This window comes from Salmo salar, chromosome 07 (assembly GCF_965601325.2).
Source record: "Salmo salar chromosome 07, fSalSal1, whole genome shotgun sequence".
NCBI lineage: Eukaryota > Metazoa > Chordata > Actinopteri > Salmoniformes > Salmonidae > Salmo > Salmo salar.
Window position 1 is genome coordinate 15,662,613 of NC_138297.1, and position 17,939 is coordinate 15,680,551.

Here is a 17,939-nt window from a genome sequence, read left to right on the forward strand (position 1 = left end):
CACGGTTGGGATGGTGTTCTTCGGCTTGCAAGCCTCCCCATTTTTCCTCCAAACATAACGATGGTCATTATGGCGATTTTTGTTTCCTCAGACCAAAGGACATTTCTCCAAAAAGTACGATCTTTGTCCCCATGTGCAGTTTCTCATTTACTGCCTTTAAAAAAAACATAGCTGACTTGCTTAAACAAATGTGGTTTCTACTGACAATTGAGACGTACAAACTATGGCATAAGGGAACGACGAGCAATTCATAATTTTGATTAAGACATAGAGCGAGCTAGGACAGATGTAGTCAATATAACTATTTGTTCAGCACTTTTGAAATGTACATCGACCATATGCAGAACATGGGTTGTTTTTTACAGTATTCTCCCTGTACACCAGGTCAGAACAGTAGGATAAATGAAGGGGGCATATAAGCAGACAATGGTAGCTCTTACAATATTCAATGATTACATTTCTCTAAAACAGGCTATAGGCTACATGTGCACCACCAAGTCAGAAAAGTAGGCTAAGTTATGAGGGGGAAAGGGACCAAATGATCAGGGTGAGGCACATGGGCTACTAACAGCTTACTACACAACATACACTTTGTAATACTTTCTTAGCTACAGTATACATATCTCCCTTGCATATTACATCTTTATGCAGCAGCATACAGATCTCCCAAGTGATGCAGTGATCCAAGGCACTGCCTCTCAGTGCTAGAGACATCACTACAGACCTTGGTTTGATTCCAGGCTGTATCGCAACCGGCCGTGATTGGGAGTCCCATAGTGCGGACCTTGAGCCTTCCTGGATGGGCACTTCAAATGTAAATCTATGGCAGCACCCAAAGGGCTTGAATTTTCGAGCTCTCCCGTAGATTTTACGGTGACGTAGTCTTTCCATGTGGGACAGAACACTGAGCCAATCACGGCGCAACTAGAGAAAATGACCAATTTCTACGCTCCATATTTTCAAATGGCTGCCCCACCACCACAGAAATCACTGAGCTAGGCTGAAACACCTCCATTTTGGAACTGCCTATCTCAAGAAAACAAAAAAGAGATAATGTTTGTATGCGACTTTATTAACTCAATGGTTTTTCTTTTACATTGTTTGCAAACTGATATGTGACATCTATTAATGCCAAAATAACATGCAGAACAGGCCCACATATGTTTTATATACAGTACCAGTCAAAAGTTTGGACACACCTACTCATTCCAGGGTTTTTCTTTATTTTGACTATTTTTACCATTTTCTACGTTGTAGAATAATAGTGAAGACATCAAAACTATGAAATAACACATATGGAATCATGTAGTAACCAAAATAGTGTGAGGGATGGGTGGGAGATAAAGGACTGGGATGTTGTATTGATATCAATGTCTCTTCTCTGGAATTCTTATCTTCACATTGTCAAAACCTCATCATCCCTCAATAAGTTAAGACTGGTGGTCAGCTTGGTGTACTGATATTAGTGGTGTGGTTTTCATTTCAGCCGTTTTGGTCTTTCAACCTCGCCTGCACACCGTTTTTACCACTGTTTTGTTTTTTACTTATTTTCTTTGGTGCGAATAAATAGAACCTAAAAAAACTATTTGAAAATGTACAAATAAAGTATATAAAAAAGACATGGAAGTCTCGTTCATAAACACCAGAATGTTGGCCAGAATTCCAAGGGATGTTCCAATGCCCTAAAAATCAAAGCACATAGTAAAGACCAACGGAGGAAAATATGAGCAGTTCACAGATTTGTTGTGTTATTTCGGCTCCACCGATCAGATTGAGAGGAAGAGCGTAATAGCTAACCAGAGAGTTCCAGATCAGCTCGGCAGCCTCCAGCCACAGTCCTGAGACAGAACACAGTTCAGAGATGGGGAGAAAGGATACATACGTATATAACGTCACAACGTGATGTCTTTCTCTCCTTATCTAGTTTTTACAGTACCTGTTCACGCACTTCCAATCTGACCACCTGTATAAGGGTCCTATCACTATCATAGTGATATACCCATCAACCTGCAGAATAAAACACACGTAAATACAGACCCTTGTAGGAAAAACGACTACTACATACCAGTTGGTAAGAACAAATTAGATTTTGAAAGCCTACCTGTTGTATCTGCTGTTTCCTCTAGTGTTGATGAGACTGCTCAGTTTGTACTGCCATCTGGAGTTGACCTGAGACAATAAACCATGACAAATGGTACAGAGCATCATTCATAACGGTAAGGAGATTTATCTTGATATTATGGTAAATGAAAAACAGCTAACCAGTATTGCAATTAACAGCCTGGAGACACAGAATGATGAGATGCTAAACTCTTATATCATAGTCAGTAAAAAACAAACAAATAACCAATCAGACCCTGGCCTGTCCTATGACCAGCTGGGGACGATGGGGGTTCTGGGTAGTGTCTGTGGAGGAGCTTGGTGATCGTCATCTGTCCAGTACAGGAACCAATCCACCAGGAAGACCACAGCAGCCGCACACTGGGGATCACTGGACAAGATGGACACCTTCAGAGCAGAGCCTAACACATCAAAATCAACCAAAAGTTTAATACAGTTCGAAGTATCTAAAAAAAAAATGGCTATGGCTTGCATCTTGTTTCAGTAAGACATTCATAGTCAAAAGACTCAGATACTATTATTATATATATTTTTATTGTTGTAGTTTGCGTCCCAAATGTCACCCTATTCCCTTTATAGTGCATCACTTTTGACCATGACCCATAGTCTACCATTCACACATTTCAACAACACATGCCCAGTGGTGGAAAAAGTACCCAATTGTCATACTTGAGTAAAAGTAAAGACACTGTATCTTAAATTCTTAGGGCTAGGCCCCTTTTTTTCCACTTCCTGTCTGAATGACGTGCCCAAAGTAAACTGCCTGTAGCTCAGGCCCTGACGCCAGGATATGCATATAATTGGTACCATTGGAAAGAAAACACTTTGAAGTTTGTTGAAATGTTAAAATAATGTAGGAGAATATAACACAATAGATATGGTCGGAGAAAATCCAAAGAAAAACCAACTGGAATTTTTATTTTGAGAGAGACCATCCTCTTAGAAATTCTTCATATTTTCAAGTATAGTGGTGGCTGCATCATGTTGTGAGTATACTTGTAATTGTTAAGGACTAGTGAGTTTTTCAGGATAAAAAATAAACGGAATGGAGCTAAGCACCGGCAAAATCCTAGAGGAAAACCTGTTTCAGTCTGCTTTCCACCAGACACTGAGAGATGAATTCACCTTTCAGCAGGACAATAACCTAAAACACAAGGCCAAATCTACACCGGGGTTGCTTACCAAGAAGACAGTGATTGTTACTGAGTGGAGAGTTACAGTTTTGACTTAAATCTACTTGAAAATCTATGGTTAGACCTGAAAATGATTGTCTAGCAATGATCAACAATCATTTTGACAGAGTTTGAAGAATTTTGAAAACAATAATGGAATCCAGGTGTGGAAAGCTCTTAGAGACCTACCCAGAAAGACTCACAGCTGTAATCGCCACCAAAGGTGCTTCTACAAAGTATTGACTCAGAGCTGTGAACACTTATGTCAATGAGATTTCATTCAAGTCCCCCCAGATTCCCGTGGTTTTGGGATTCTCCTGCCTCCAGCGACACAATCCCCTCATCAACTGGTTTACGGGTGCTATCATAACCTGGAGTCCGTTCTGTCACGCCCCTCCGGGGGGTGTCCAGCAAGTCCCGGGCCACTTCCCTTCCACCACACCGCCCCTATGACTGCGGGATTGACCTTCTCCCTAGCACCACACCGCTCCGGGGAAGTCTGTACTCTCTGTCGGGGCCAGAGACCAAGGCTATGGAGACCTACATTGGGGACTCCTTAGCTGCAGGATTTATCTGTCCCTCTTCCTCTCCAGCTGGCGCAGGGTTCTTCTGTGCATTGACTACCGGGGACTCATTGACATTACTGTGAAGAACCATTATCCGTTACCAATCATTTCCTCAGCCTTCGAGGCACTCCTGTTTTCTCCAAGCTGGATCTAAGAAACGCCTACCACTTGGTGCGGATATGAGATGGGGGCGAGTGGAAGACACGCCTTCAACACGGCCAGTGGCCACTACGAATATCTGGTCATGCCCTTTGGCCTCACCATGCCCCTGCCATGTTCCAGGCTCTGGTGAATGATGTTCTCCGTGACATGTTGAACAGGTTCGTCTTCGTCTACATTGACAACATCCTTGTCTTCTCCCGCTCCCCCCAAGAACACGTGCTCCACGTCCGACAGGTTCTCCAGCACCTTCTGGGGAACCAGTTGTTTGTTAAGCCGGAAAAGTGCGAGTTCCATCGCTCCACCATTCCCTTTCCCATCTACCATTCCCATTGCTCCACCATTCCCAGCAGAGATGGGTTACATCATCTCTGCTGGGAGTGTCCAGATGGATCCTGAGAAGGTGAGAGCGGTGGATTGGCCTCAGCCAGGTAGAGGAGGCAGCTGCAAAGCTTCCTGGGGTTCACCAACTTTTATCGCCGCTTTATCCAGGGTTACAGCACCCTGGCCTCCCCCCTGTCTGTACACAACTCTACCAACTTTACCAGTTCTCTGCCGCTGACTGGGCGTTCCGGGACCTTAAACATCGCTTCACCACTGCTCCTATCCTGGTTCATCCTGACCCTTCCTGTCAGTTCATGGTGGAGGCCAATTCTTCGGATGTCGGAGTGGGAGCTGTACTGTCCCAACGTTCTGCCCTGGACCGTAAGCTGCATCCCTGCACTGCCTTCTCCCACCACTTCAATGCCACGGAGAGGAACTATGATTTGGGGAATCGGGAGCTTCTCGCGGTGAAGATAACATTGGAGGAATGGAGGCACTGGCTAGAAAGGGTGGAACATCCATTCATTGTGTGGACCGACCACAAAAACTTGGAGTATCTCCGCACCGCCAAGCGCCTCAACTCCAGGCAAGCGAGATTGGCCCTACTGTTTACCTGGATCAACCTTTCCCTCTTCTACCGGCCGGGGTCCAAGAACGTCAAGCCGGATGCCCTGTCTTGCTGCTATAACGCCACAGTTACCGCCCCAGAGCCCAAGACCATCCTTCCCACCTTGTGCCTGGCGATGGCACTCAGCTGGGCTATAGAGAAACAGGTGCGGGAGGCGCAGTGGTCCCCAGCCAAACCCAGATAACTGGATGTTTGTGCCTGATGCTGTCTGCTCCGCGGTCCTGGAGTGGGCCCATTCCTCCAGGCTTGCCTGTCACCCAGGCTCCCGTCGGACCCTGGCCTTCGCGCGACAATGCTTTTGGTGGCCTACTATGGTTCCGGATGTTGCCACATTGGTCGCCGCTGCCTGTCCCTCACCGTCCCTGGTCCCATATATCCCTGGATTGCAGATAACTGGATGTTTGTGCCTGATGCTGTCCGCTCCGCGGTCCTGGAGTGGGCCCATTCCTCCAGGCTTGCCTGTCACCCAGCCTCCCGTCGGACCCTGGCCTTCGCGCGACAATGCTTTTGGTGGCCTACTATGGTTCCGGATGTTGCCACATTGGTCGCCGCTGCCTGTCCCTCACCGTCCCTGGTCCCATCTATCCCTGGATTTCGTCACGGATCTCCCCCCGTCTGAGGGCAACACTACCATCCTGACTGTGGTCGACCGGTTTTCCAAAGCCGCCCACTTCATTCCTCTCCCCAAACTACCCTCGGGCAAAGAGACGGTCCAGCTTATGGTGCAGCACGTCTTCCGGATCCACGGACTCCCGGTGGACATGGTCTCCAACCTTAGTCCGTAGTTCTCGTCCCGGTTCTGGAAGGTGTTCTGCTCCCTCATTGGGTCGTTGGCCAGCCTGTCTTCCGTATCCAACCCCAGTCCAACAGCCAGTAGGAGCGAGCCAACCAGGACTTAGAGACGACACTTTGCTGCCTAGTCTCCGCCAACCCTACCACCTGGAGTCACCTGGAGTCAGTATGGGTTGAGTACGCCCGCAACACCCTTCATTGCTCTGCCACGGGTCTCTTGCTCTTCGAGTGTTCCTTGGGATATCAGCCTCCACTCTTCCCTGAGCAAGAGGAGCAATCCCTCTGCCCAGATGTTCATCCGCCACTGTCGCCGTACCTGGAAGAGAGCCCGGGCTGCTCTGTTGAAGACCATTTCCAGGTATAGGCAACAAGCGGATCACCACCGGACCCCTGCTCCACTCTATCGGCTCAGGCAGAGGGTATGGCTCTCCACCCGGGACCTGCCCCTCCAGGTGGAGTCCCGTAAACTTTCCCTCCATTTCATCGTTCCGTTCCCCATCTCTAGAGTCATTAGCCCCACTGCTGTTCGTCTTTTGTTACTCCGTACCCTCCATATTCACCCTACTTTCCATGTGTCTAGGATTAAGCCCGTGACTCGTAGCCCTTTGTCTTCTGTTTCCAGGCCCACCCCTCCTCCCCGTGTCATCGATGGCCATCCGGCGTACACTATGAGACGCCTCCTGAGTGTTCGATCACGGGGCAGGGGTTTCCAGTACCTGGTTGACTGGGAGCGTTATAGCCCGGAGGAGAGGTGCTGGTTATCCGCTAGAGACATCCTGGACCCATCCCTTATCGCCAACTTCCACCGCCAGCACCCTGGCCGACCAGGTATGTGCCCAGGTAGGAGGCCAGGTGGCGCCTCTAGAGGGGGGAGTACTGTCACACCCTGATCTGTTTCACCTGTCTTTGTGATTGTCTCCACCCCCTCCAGGTGTCGCCCATCTTCCCCATTATCCCCTGTGTATTTATACCTGTGTTCTTTGTTTGTCTGTTGCCAGTTCGTCTTGTTTGTCAAGTCAACCAGCGTTTTTGTCTCAGTTCCTGCTTCTCCCAGTCTCTCTTTTTCTCGCCCTCCTGGTTTTGACCCTTGCCTGTCTTGACTCGGAGCCCGTCTGCCTTACCACTCTGCCTGCCCTTGACCTTGAGCCTGCCTGCCGACCTGTACCTTTTCCCCACCTCTGGATCGTTGACCTTTGCCTACCCTGACCCTGCCTGCCATCCTGTACCGTTGCCCCACCTCTGGTTTACTGACCCCTGCCTGCCTTGACCTGTCTATTGTCTGCACCTGTTGGATTATTAAACCATTGTTAATCCAACGTTGTCTGCATCTGGGTCTTACTTTCATACCTGATAGCTGGGAAGAGACACACACCGGCATATGCACGCACACGCTAACTTACTCACTCTACACACACGTACATTGTAATGTAATATTGTGGTATTATACATGTTGTATTGTAGATGTGTAGTGGTAGAGTAGTGTGTAATAATGTATTGTAGATGTGCAGTGGTAGAGTAGTGTGTAATAATGTGTTGTATTGTAGATATGTAGTGGTGTAATAATGTATTGTAGATATGTAGTGGTGTAATAATGTGTTGTATTGCAGATGTGTAGTGGTGTAATAATGTGTTGTATTGTAGATGTGTAGTGGTAGAGTAGTGGTGTAATAATGTGTTGTATTGTAGATGTGTAGTGGTAGAGTAGTGTGTAATAATGTATTGTAGATGTGCAGTGGTAGAGTAGTGTGTAATAATGTGTTGTATTGTAGATATGTAGTGGTAGAGTAGTGTGTAATAATGTGTTGTATTGTAGATATGTAGTGGTAGAGTAGTGTGTAATAATGTGTTGTATTGTAGATATGTAGTGGTAGAGTAGTGGTGTAATAATGTGTTGTATTGTAGTGGTAGAGTAGTGTGTAATAATGTGTTGTATTGTAGATATGTAGTGGTAGAGTAGTGGTGTAATAATGTGTTATATTGTAGATATGTTATGGTAGAGTAGTGTGTAATAATGTGTTGTATTGTAGATATGTAGTGGTAGAGTAGTGGTGTAATAATGTGTTGTATTGTAGTGGTAGAGTAGTGTGTAATAATGTGTTGTATTGTAGATCTGTAGTGGTAGAGTAGTGTGTAATAATGTGTTGTATTGTAGATATGTAATGGTAGAGTAGTGGTGTAATAATGTGTTGTATTGTAGATGTGTAGTTGTGTAATAATGTGTTGTATTGTAGATGTGTAGTGGTGTAATAATGTGTTGTATTGTAGATGTGTAGTTGTGTAATAATGTGTTGTATTGTAGATGTGTAGTGGTGTAATAATGTGTTGTATTGTAGATATGTAGTGGTAGAGTAGTGGTGTAATAATGTGTTGTAATGTAGATATGTAGTGGTGTAATAATGTGTTGTATTGTACATGTGTAGTGGTGTAATAATGTGTTGTATTGTAGATATGTAGTGGTGTAATAATGTGTTGTATTGTAGATATGGTAGTGGTAGAGTAGTGGTGTAATAATGTGTTGTATTGTAGATATGTAGTGGTATAATAATGTGTTGTATTGTAGATATGGTAGTGGTAGAGTAGTGTGTAATAATGTGTTGTATTGTAGATATGTAGTGGTAGAGTAGTGGTGTAATTATGTTTTGTATTGTAGCTGTGTAGTGGTGTAATAATGTGTTGTATTGTAGATGTGTAGTTGTGTAATAATGTGTTGTATTGTAGATGTGTAGTGGTGTAATAATGTGTTGTATTGTAGATCTGTAGTGGTAGAGTAGTGGTGTAATAATGTGTTGTATTGTAGATCTGTAGTGGTAGAGTAGTGTGTAATAATGTGTTGTATTGTAGATATGTAGTGGTAGAGTAGTGGTGTAATAATGTGTTGTATTGTAGATGTGTAGTGGTGTAATAATGTGTTGTGTTGTATTGTAGTGGTAGAGTAGTGGTGTAATAATGTGTTGTATGGTGTACTGTTTTATTTTATCCATACCATTTTGGGTGATGTAATTGCCTTAGTCTTGTTTGGACCCCAGTAAGAGCAGCTGCTGCGTTGGCAGGAACGAATAGGGATCCATAATAAACCCCAGGAAGAGTAGCTGCTGCCTTTGCAGGAACTAATGGGGATCCATAATAAACCCCAGGAAGAGTAGCTGCTGCCTCGGCAGGAACTAATGGGGATCCTTAATAAACCCCAGGAAGAGTAGCTGCTGCATTGGCAGGAACTAATGGGGATCCATAATACACACACACACACACACACGCACACACACGCACACACACGCACACACACGCACACACACGCACACACACGCACACACACGCACACACACACAGTGGTGCCAACTCACCCCCCCCCACCCCCTCTACAGTCAAGTGACTGTCTGAGCTGCTCTGATCCACTACCCCCCCCCCCCCCACCCCCTCTACAGTCAAGTGACTGTCTGAGCTGCTCTGACCCACTAACCCCCCTCACCCCCTCTACAGACAAGTGACTGTCTGAGCTGCTCTGACCCACTCTCCAATCTCCATAGACAAACATTGGCAATAGAATGGCCTTACTGAAGAGGTCAGTGACTTTCAACATGGCATCCTTTGGCCACCTTTCCAACAAGTCAGTTCGTCAGGGACCACTGAGTGTTGAAGCCCATAAAAATCATCTATCCTCAGTTGCAACACTCACTACTTAGTTCCAAACTGCCTCTGGAAGCAAGGTCAGCACAAGAACTGTTCATTGGGAGGTTCATGAAATGGTTTTCCATGGCTCAGCAGCAGCACACAAGCCTAAGATCACCATGCGCAATGCCAAGCATCAGCTGGAGTGGTGTAAAGCTCGCCGCCATTGGACTTTAGAACAGTGGAAAAGCGTTCTATGGAGTGATGAATCACACTTCACCATCTAGCAGTCTGATGAACGAATCTGGGTTTGGCAGATGCCAGGAAAATTCTACCTGCCCCAATGCTTGGTACTAACTGTAAAGTTTGGTGGAGGAGGAATAATGGTCTGGGGATGTTTTTCATGGTTCGGCCTAGGCCCCTTAGTTCCAGTGAAGGGAAATCTTAACGCTTCAGCATACAGTGACATTCTAGACGATTCTGTGCTTCCAACTATTTGGAAACAGTTTGGCGAAGGCCCTTTCCTATTTCAGCATGACAATGCCCCCGTGCATAAAGCCAGTGGTGTAAAGTATTTAAGTAAAAATATTTTGAAGTAATACTTACAAGTAGTTTACATACACAAAGGGCACTTTTCGGCATTTGCTGTATGATCGATGAGAAACTCCATATTCCCTTACTAGACGTCCGCGAATGTTTCTAAAATTCGCCGACAGCAGCGAGCCGTGCACCAGGGCCAGATCTTCCGGGAAGTCATCGAACGAAGTCTCTTGGACATTCGGGTCCCGTTTTATAACATTTTCAAATTTTGGTCATTTCTCCACTGTACCGGTAAATTCCAGCAGATGGCGAATGGAATCTTATTGCAAATGTACAAAACATCACCAATCACGACATGGCCATTTCTCCTAAACAGAAAAAACTTAGAGGACGAAACTTGGTGAGCATAGGTTTGGCACTAATGGGCTGTTTGCCCCGAAACAAGATGGCGTCAAGGCCTCAACGCTTTTTGAGTTAAGGCCATTTTTCTGGGATTAAAGGTCAAAAACGAAAATAGAGCGCTAATTTGAAATCGTACAATTGGTGATGCTCAAAGAAATTTTTTTTTTTCCCCAAAAAAAGTTACTGTTTAGACGAATCCGTTAAGGTGGGTTTCGGAACTCACTCATTCAACCCTCTGGAAATAAGTAAGTTCTTAACGTAAAGACTTAAAACTCAAAATTCTGTAAGAGCCTACCCCAAGGAGGATATGTGTTTACTTTCAGCTTCCTGTGTCAGCCGGAAGTGCCTTAAATTGGGGTCATAGGGGCTGTTTCGAAGGGTTAAAAAGGTCACATTTTTCCAAAACTTCATATGTTTGATTAGGCAACCCTCATGAACTGTAAATCAGTCATTTATCCCATCAGATTTCCAAGAAAAGCTCACACACACTCACACAGCAAGGATGGAGTGACACAGTGTGGGGCTTAGAGACACACAGAGCCTGCAATAGTTACCTTTGTTCAAACTATCAAAGAACTGTCAGACCTAGAGCTCTGAAACTTTAGAAACCTGTTCTAGAGCTCAAGTCGATAGTGCGTGGTGAGTTATGTTTACAGACAGGTTATTTCACTTATAATTCACTATCACAATTCCAGTGGCTCAGAAGTGTACAATACACTAAGTTGACTGTGCCTTTAAACAGCTAGGAAAATTCCAGAAAATGATGTCATGGCTTTAGAAGCTTCTGATAGGCTAATTGACATCATTTTAGTCAATTGGAGGTGTACCTGTGGATGTATTTCAAGGCCTACCTTCAAACTCAGTGCCTCTTTGCTTGACATCATGGGAAAATCCAAAAGAATCAGCCATGACCTCAGAAAAAAAAACTCCACAGGTCTGGTTCATCCTTGGGAGCAATTTCCAAATGACTGAAGGTAAGTATAAACACCATGGGACCACGCAGCCGTTATACCGCTCAGGAAGGAGACGCGTTCTGTCTCCTAGAGATGAACATACTTTGGTGCGAAAAGTGCAAATCAATCACAGAACAACAGCAAAGGACCCTGTGAAGATGCTGGAGGAAACGGGTACAAAAGTATCTATATCCACAGTAAAATGAGTCCTATATCGACATAACCTGAAAGGCCGCTCAGCAAGGAAGAAGCCACTGCTCCACAACCGCCATAAAAAAGCCAGACTACGGTTTGCAACTGCACATGGGGACAAAGATCATACTTTTTGGAGAAATGTCCTCTGGTCTGATGAAACAAAAATAGAACTGTTTGGCCATAATGACCATTGTGATGTTTGGAGGAAAAGGGGGATGCTTGCAAGCTGAAGAACACCATCCCAACCATGAAGCATGGGAGTGGCAGCATCATGTTGTGGGGGTTCTTTGCTGCAGGAGCACTTCACAAAAAAGAATGCATCATGTGGAAGGAAAATTATGTTGATTTTCTTTTTCTTTTTTTCTTTTACCAGGTAAGTTGACTGAGAACACATTCTCATTTACAGCAACGACCTGGGGAATAGTTACAGGGGAGAGGAGGGGGATGAATGAGCCAATTGTAAGCTATTAAAGAGACATCTCAAGACATCAGTCAGGAAGTTAAAGCTTGGTCACAAATGGGTCTTCCAAATGGACAATGACCCCAAGCATACTTCAAAAGTTGTGACAAAATGGCTAAAGGACAACAAAGTCAAGGTATTGGAGTGGTTATCACAAAGCCCTGACCCCAATCCTATAGAACATTTGTGGCCAGAACTGAAAAATCGTGTACGAGCAGGGAGGCCTACAAACCTGACTCAGTTACACCAGCTCTGTCAGGAGGAATGGGGCAAAATTCACCCAATGTTTGACCCAAGTTAAACAATTTAAAGGCAATGCTACCAAATACGAATTGAGTGTATGTAAACTTCTGACCCATTGGGAATGTGATGAAAGAAATAAAAGCTGAAATAAATAATTCTCTCTGCTATTATTCTGACATTTCATATTCTTAAAATAAAGTGATGATCCTAACTGACCTACGACAGGGAATTTTTACTAGGATTGAATGTCAGGAATTGTGAAAAACTGAGTTTAAATGTATTTGACTCAGGTGTATGTAAACTTCCGACTTCAACTGTAAGTAGGTTTTTTGGTGTATCTGTACTTTACTTTACTATTTATATTTTTGACAACTTTTACTTTTACTTCACTACATTCCTAAAGAAAACAATGTACTTTTAACTCCATACATTTTCCCTGACACCCTAAAGTACTCATTTGAAATGCTTAGCAGGACAGGAAAATAGCTAAACTCACACACTAATCAAGAGTCATCCCTACTGCCTCTGATCAGGCAGACTTATGAAACACAAATGCTTTGTTAGTAAATTATGTCTGAGTGTTGTAGTGAGCCCCTGGCTATCTGTCATTTTGATTTTTTTGTGTGTGCCATCTGGTTTGCTTAAATTAAGGAATTTTAAATGATTCATACGTTTACTTTTGAACTGAAGCATATTTTAGCAATTACATTTACTTTTGACACTTACGTATATTTAAAACCAAATACTTTTAGACTTTTACTCAAGTAGTATTTTACTGGGTGACTTTCACTTTTACTTGAGTCATTATCTATTAAGATATCTTTACTTTTACTCAAGTAGTATTTTACTGGGTGACTTTCACTTTTACTTGAGTCATTATCTATTAAGATATCTTTACTTTTACTCAAGTAGTATTTTACTGGGTGACTCACTTTTACTTGAGTCATTTTCTATCAAGAAATCTTTACTTTTACTCAAATATGACCATTAGGTACTTTTTCAACCACTGCATGAAGCAAGGTCCATAAAGAAATAGTTTGTTGAGATTGGTGTGAAAGAACTTGACTGGCCTGCACAGAACTCTTACCTCAACCCCATCGAACACCTTTGGAATGAATTGGAACGCTGACTGCGAGCCAGGCCTAATCGCCCAACATCAGTGTCCAACCTCACTAATGCTCTTGTGGCTGAATGGAAGCAGGTCCCTGCAGCAATGTTCCAACATTTTGTGGAAAGAAGAGTGGAGTCTGTTATAGCAGCAAAGGGGGGACAAACTCCATATTAATGCCCATGATTTTAGAATGAGATGTTCGACGAGCAGGTGTCCACATACTTTTGGTCAGGTCATGTGTATTTCTTTCAAATTGTATGCATACATTTGTTTACATCCCTGTTAGTGAGCATTTCCCCTTTGCTAAGAAAATCTATCCAACAGACAGGTGTGGCATATCAAGAAGATGATTAAATAACATGATCCTTACACAGGTGCACCTTGTGCTGGGAACAATAAAAGGCCACTCTAAAATGTGACGTTTTGTCACACAACACAATGTCACAGATGTCTCAAGTTTTGAGTGAGCATGCAATTAGCATGCTGACTACAGGAATGTCCATCAGAGCTGTTGCCAGAGAATTGAATGTTAATTTCTCTACCATAAGCTGCCTCCAATGTCGTTTTAGAGAATTTGTCAGTATGTCCAACCAGCATCACAACTGCAGACGATGTGTATGGCGTTGTGTGGGTGAGCGGTTTGCTGATGTCAACGTTGTGAACAGAGTGCCCCATGGTGGCTGTGGGGTTATGGTATGGGCAAGCATAAGCTACGGACAACGAACACAATTGCATTTAATGGATGGCATATTGAATGCACATAAATACTGTGACGAGATCCTGAGGCCTATTGTGGTGCCAGTCATCCGCTGCCATCACCTCATATTTCAGTATGATAATGCGTGGCCCTATGTCGCAAGGATCTATTCACAATTTCTGGATGCTGAAAATGCCCCAGTTCTTCGATGGCCTACATTCTCACCAGACTTGTCACCCATTGAACCTCTTTTGGGATATTCTGGATCGACAAGTATGACAGTGCGTTCCAAATCCCGCCAATATCCAGCAACTTCGCATCGCCATTGAAGATGAGTGGGACAACATTCCACAGGCAAAAATCAACAGCCTGATCAACTCTATGCGAAGACGATGTGTTGCACTGCATGAGGCAAATGGTGATCACATTGGATACTGACTGGTTTTCAGATTTTTAAGGTAAATGTGACCAACACATGCATATCTGTATTCCCAGTCATGTGAAATCCATAGATTAGGGCCTAATGATTTATTTAAATTGACTGATTTCCTTATATGAACTTCAAAAATGGTTGAAATTGTTGCGTTTCTATTTTTATTCAATATACCTGCAAACCTGGACTGGTAAACACTGATCTCACTAGAGGAGAGGATAGGCAGATGAGCATTATACCCAGGGGCACAACTTTCACTGGGGACAGGGGGACATGCCCCCACATTCTGAAACTGAATTTTTGTCCCCCAGTTTTATCACTGGAACAATGATACAAAACGAGGCAACGGTATGCTTTAGGACTATGTGGACACCTCCGAGCGGTCGGGTAGGCTGTTTGGAGTTTTTATCCTACTGGATAAAAAAAATCTAATAATAATATGCCCCCCCACTTCTAAAACCAAAGTTGCGCCCCTGATTATACCTGAAGCACTTTAACACTATCTTACCTCATCCTGATATACCCCAACCAGTTGTAGAGAATTCCTTCCTCATCCTGATATACCCCACCTGTTGTAGAGTATTCCTTCCTCATCCTGATATACCCCACCTGTTGTAGAGTATTCCTTCCTCATCCTGATATACCCCACCTGTTGTAGAGTATTCCTTCCTCATCCTGATATACCCCACCTGTTGTAGAGTATTCCTTCCTCATCCTGATATACCCCACCTGTTGTAGAGTATTCCTTCCTCATCCTGATATACCCCACCAGTTGTAGAGAATTCCTTCCTCATCCTGATATACCCCACCTGTTGTAGAGTATTCCTTCCTCATCCTGATATACCCCACCTGTTGTAGAGTATTCCTTCCTCATCCTGATATACCCCACCTGTTGTAGAGTATTCCTTCCTCATCCTGATATATCCCACCTGTTGTAGAGAATTCCTTCCTCATCCTGATATACCCCACCTGTTGTAGAGTATTCCTTCCTCATCCTGATATACCCCACCTGTTGTAGAGTATTCCTTCCTCATCCTGATATACCCCACCTGTTGTAGAGTATTCCTTTGTGTTGAACGGGTTCTTTCTCCGACACTTATCCCAGGTTATCTGAACATTTACAGTATATCTGTGATCTGACCGTCTTAACACAGACTGTTCTCAGCTAATCACACCCAACTATTATTTGACTGATTAGATGGCTTCAGCTCTGTCAATGGACAGCTACTGGTCTGGTACTAATGCCGCGTTCAAGACAATTGGGAACTTGGAAATCTCTGACATCCGACTTCAGCGTTTTGAAGACAACTGGGTGAAAAACTAGCTCAGACGGGGAATTCCAAGTCATAAACTCAGGAATCATCCTAGAGCTCCGACCAGAAGATCACTAATGTCACGATTTTACCCGGTTTTTAAAACATGTTCCCCCCAGACTTCTCTCAGATGTGTGTACTGTAGATAGATCCCTTCTAACCCTTTTCCCAGAAGTATGTAGGACCGGGGAACTATAACTACCTGTCATCTGGTAGAGGTTACACTCCAGTAAACAGGCTGGCGTTACATGTCACCTGAGGTCGATGGGCTGATCTAGGTTTGAAATTGTGTTCAAAGACCATCGATAATGGACAAGGAATTCATCTTTGTTAGAAAGTATTATGATTTATTAACCATGTGGCAAAATAGTATATTGTCTTTAATTGAGTAGGCAAATATACATTCAAGTTTGGAGCTCATTCATTATTTCAATTTCCCTTCATACATGAAGGTTTCCTATCAGCTACATATAATAAAATCATTTTAAGAAACACTGAAAACTGATATTAAAAGGATAACTGGGCTGTAGAATGACCACAGATCTATTATGTGTAGGGAAAGGAGGCTGTGGTGTATTGGGTAGGGTAGACACCGGGGTTCGGCTCGGACTGCGGCTGGGTCACAGGGGTCATCAGAAGTACTCGATGGGGTCGCTGTGGGCTTTGGACTCCTGCAGGCTGGTCAGCTCCAGTTTGCATCCGGCGTGTGGCAGCATTTTATACACGCGCAGGTGGACATGGTCTTCACCACCAACATGAACCTGTAAGACACAGAGAGACGAGGTCAGAGTGAGGCAGTTGGACACAGTGGTAAGAACAGAGAACAGGCCAAATCAAATTGGTCACACACATTTGTAACAATATAGTTAGCAGATGAGCAGATGCTTAGCAGATGTTATTGCGAGTGTTGCGAAATGCTTGTGCTTCTAGTTCCGACAGTGCAGCAATATCTAACAATTCCACAACAACGACCTAACACACACAAATCTAAGTAAAGGAATAAGAATATGTACATATATGGATGAGTGTTAGGGTTAGAGGTCTCTAACAACTGACAAGTTACATCCATCCATGTTTCATGGAACATGTGAAATGGAATCCAGTATCAATGCACTGAAATGCAGTCTGTGTCCACTGGACTCTTGGCTTACTGTGTAACAATGTAGGATACTGAAAAGGTACTATCAAATAAACTCCATAAACCACCCTCTTTAGTTCAAATCAAATGTATTTATATAGCCCTTCTTACATCAGCTGATATCTCAAAGTGCTGTACAGAAACCCAGCCTAAAACCCCAAACAGCAAGCAATGCAGGCGTTGAAGCACGGTGGCTAGGACACATTACAGTGCCCTTATTACTGGGTAAGTATTCCTGTAATTAAAGTGTAACATGTATTGTAATGAGCCATTACTACACTATTTACCCTGTACTAGGGTTACTTAACCTTTATTTAACTAGGCAAGTCAGTTAAAAACAAATTATTATTTACAATGACGGTCTACTCCGGCCAAACCCGGAAGACGCTGGGTCAATTGTGCGCCGCCCTATGGGACTCCCTGTCACGGTCAGATGTGATACAGCGTGGATAGGGCTAAGAAGTGAGTACTGTAGCGCTGTACCTTAGGGCAAGGTTAACAAGAATGAGTAATTACAATACTTGTTACACTATAATTACATACCATAGTAATAAGGGGGCAGTAATGTAAAGTTGATACCTTGATGAAGAAGTTGGTCCCTGCCACCAACTGAGTCTTGTAAGTCTTCGCTGTGAAAACGTCAAAATTCCTCCCCGTTTTCTGCTCCGCATGCGGCTTCATCTGTGGGTAAAAACATGGTTATCTTTTAGTAGCTACAATTCTAACAGGCTACATTTGGTGGCGAATGGCGATAATCAAGTTCATTACTCGATCTACAGAGACACAGCCAGTCCCCTTTCCTCTCTCACCTCATCACAAATCTTCTGCACCTCTTCAGTGGCATCCTTTGGCCCAGTTGTTCCGCCACACAATGGCATCTTTACTGTCAAGACTGACCAACCGATCGAACACCGTCACTGAAACTATCGCACTTTATACCAAATACCACATTCGCCCACTTTTAACGCCAAAGACAAAACAAGGAGTCAGATGTTTCACCGGATATGAAATCTGAAGCATCCGGTTGAAATGTCCACTCCCCACCAAATAGAGAGAGGCTATTCGGACCGTTGAGGTCTACTGAGA

General features: G+C 43.9%; 1 protein-coding gene across 1 annotated transcript; it reads right to left on the minus strand.

The window, feature by feature from the left end:
• Positions 1 to 16,041: 16,041 nt before the first annotated feature.
• LOC106608599 (cystatin-B) lies at positions 16,042 to 17,933 on the minus strand. Its single transcript, XM_014206629.3, has 3 exons — positions 17,663 to 17,933; positions 17,433 to 17,534; positions 16,042 to 16,476 (listed from the first exon to the last, which is right to left on the minus strand). Exons 1-3 carry the CDS (start codon positions 17,729 to 17,731, stop codon positions 16,348 to 16,350), a joined length of 300 nt encoding a protein of 99 aa, XP_014062104.1. The 5' UTR covers positions 17,732 to 17,933; the 3' UTR covers positions 16,042 to 16,347.
• Between the last annotated feature and the right edge of the window lie 6 nt (positions 17,934 to 17,939).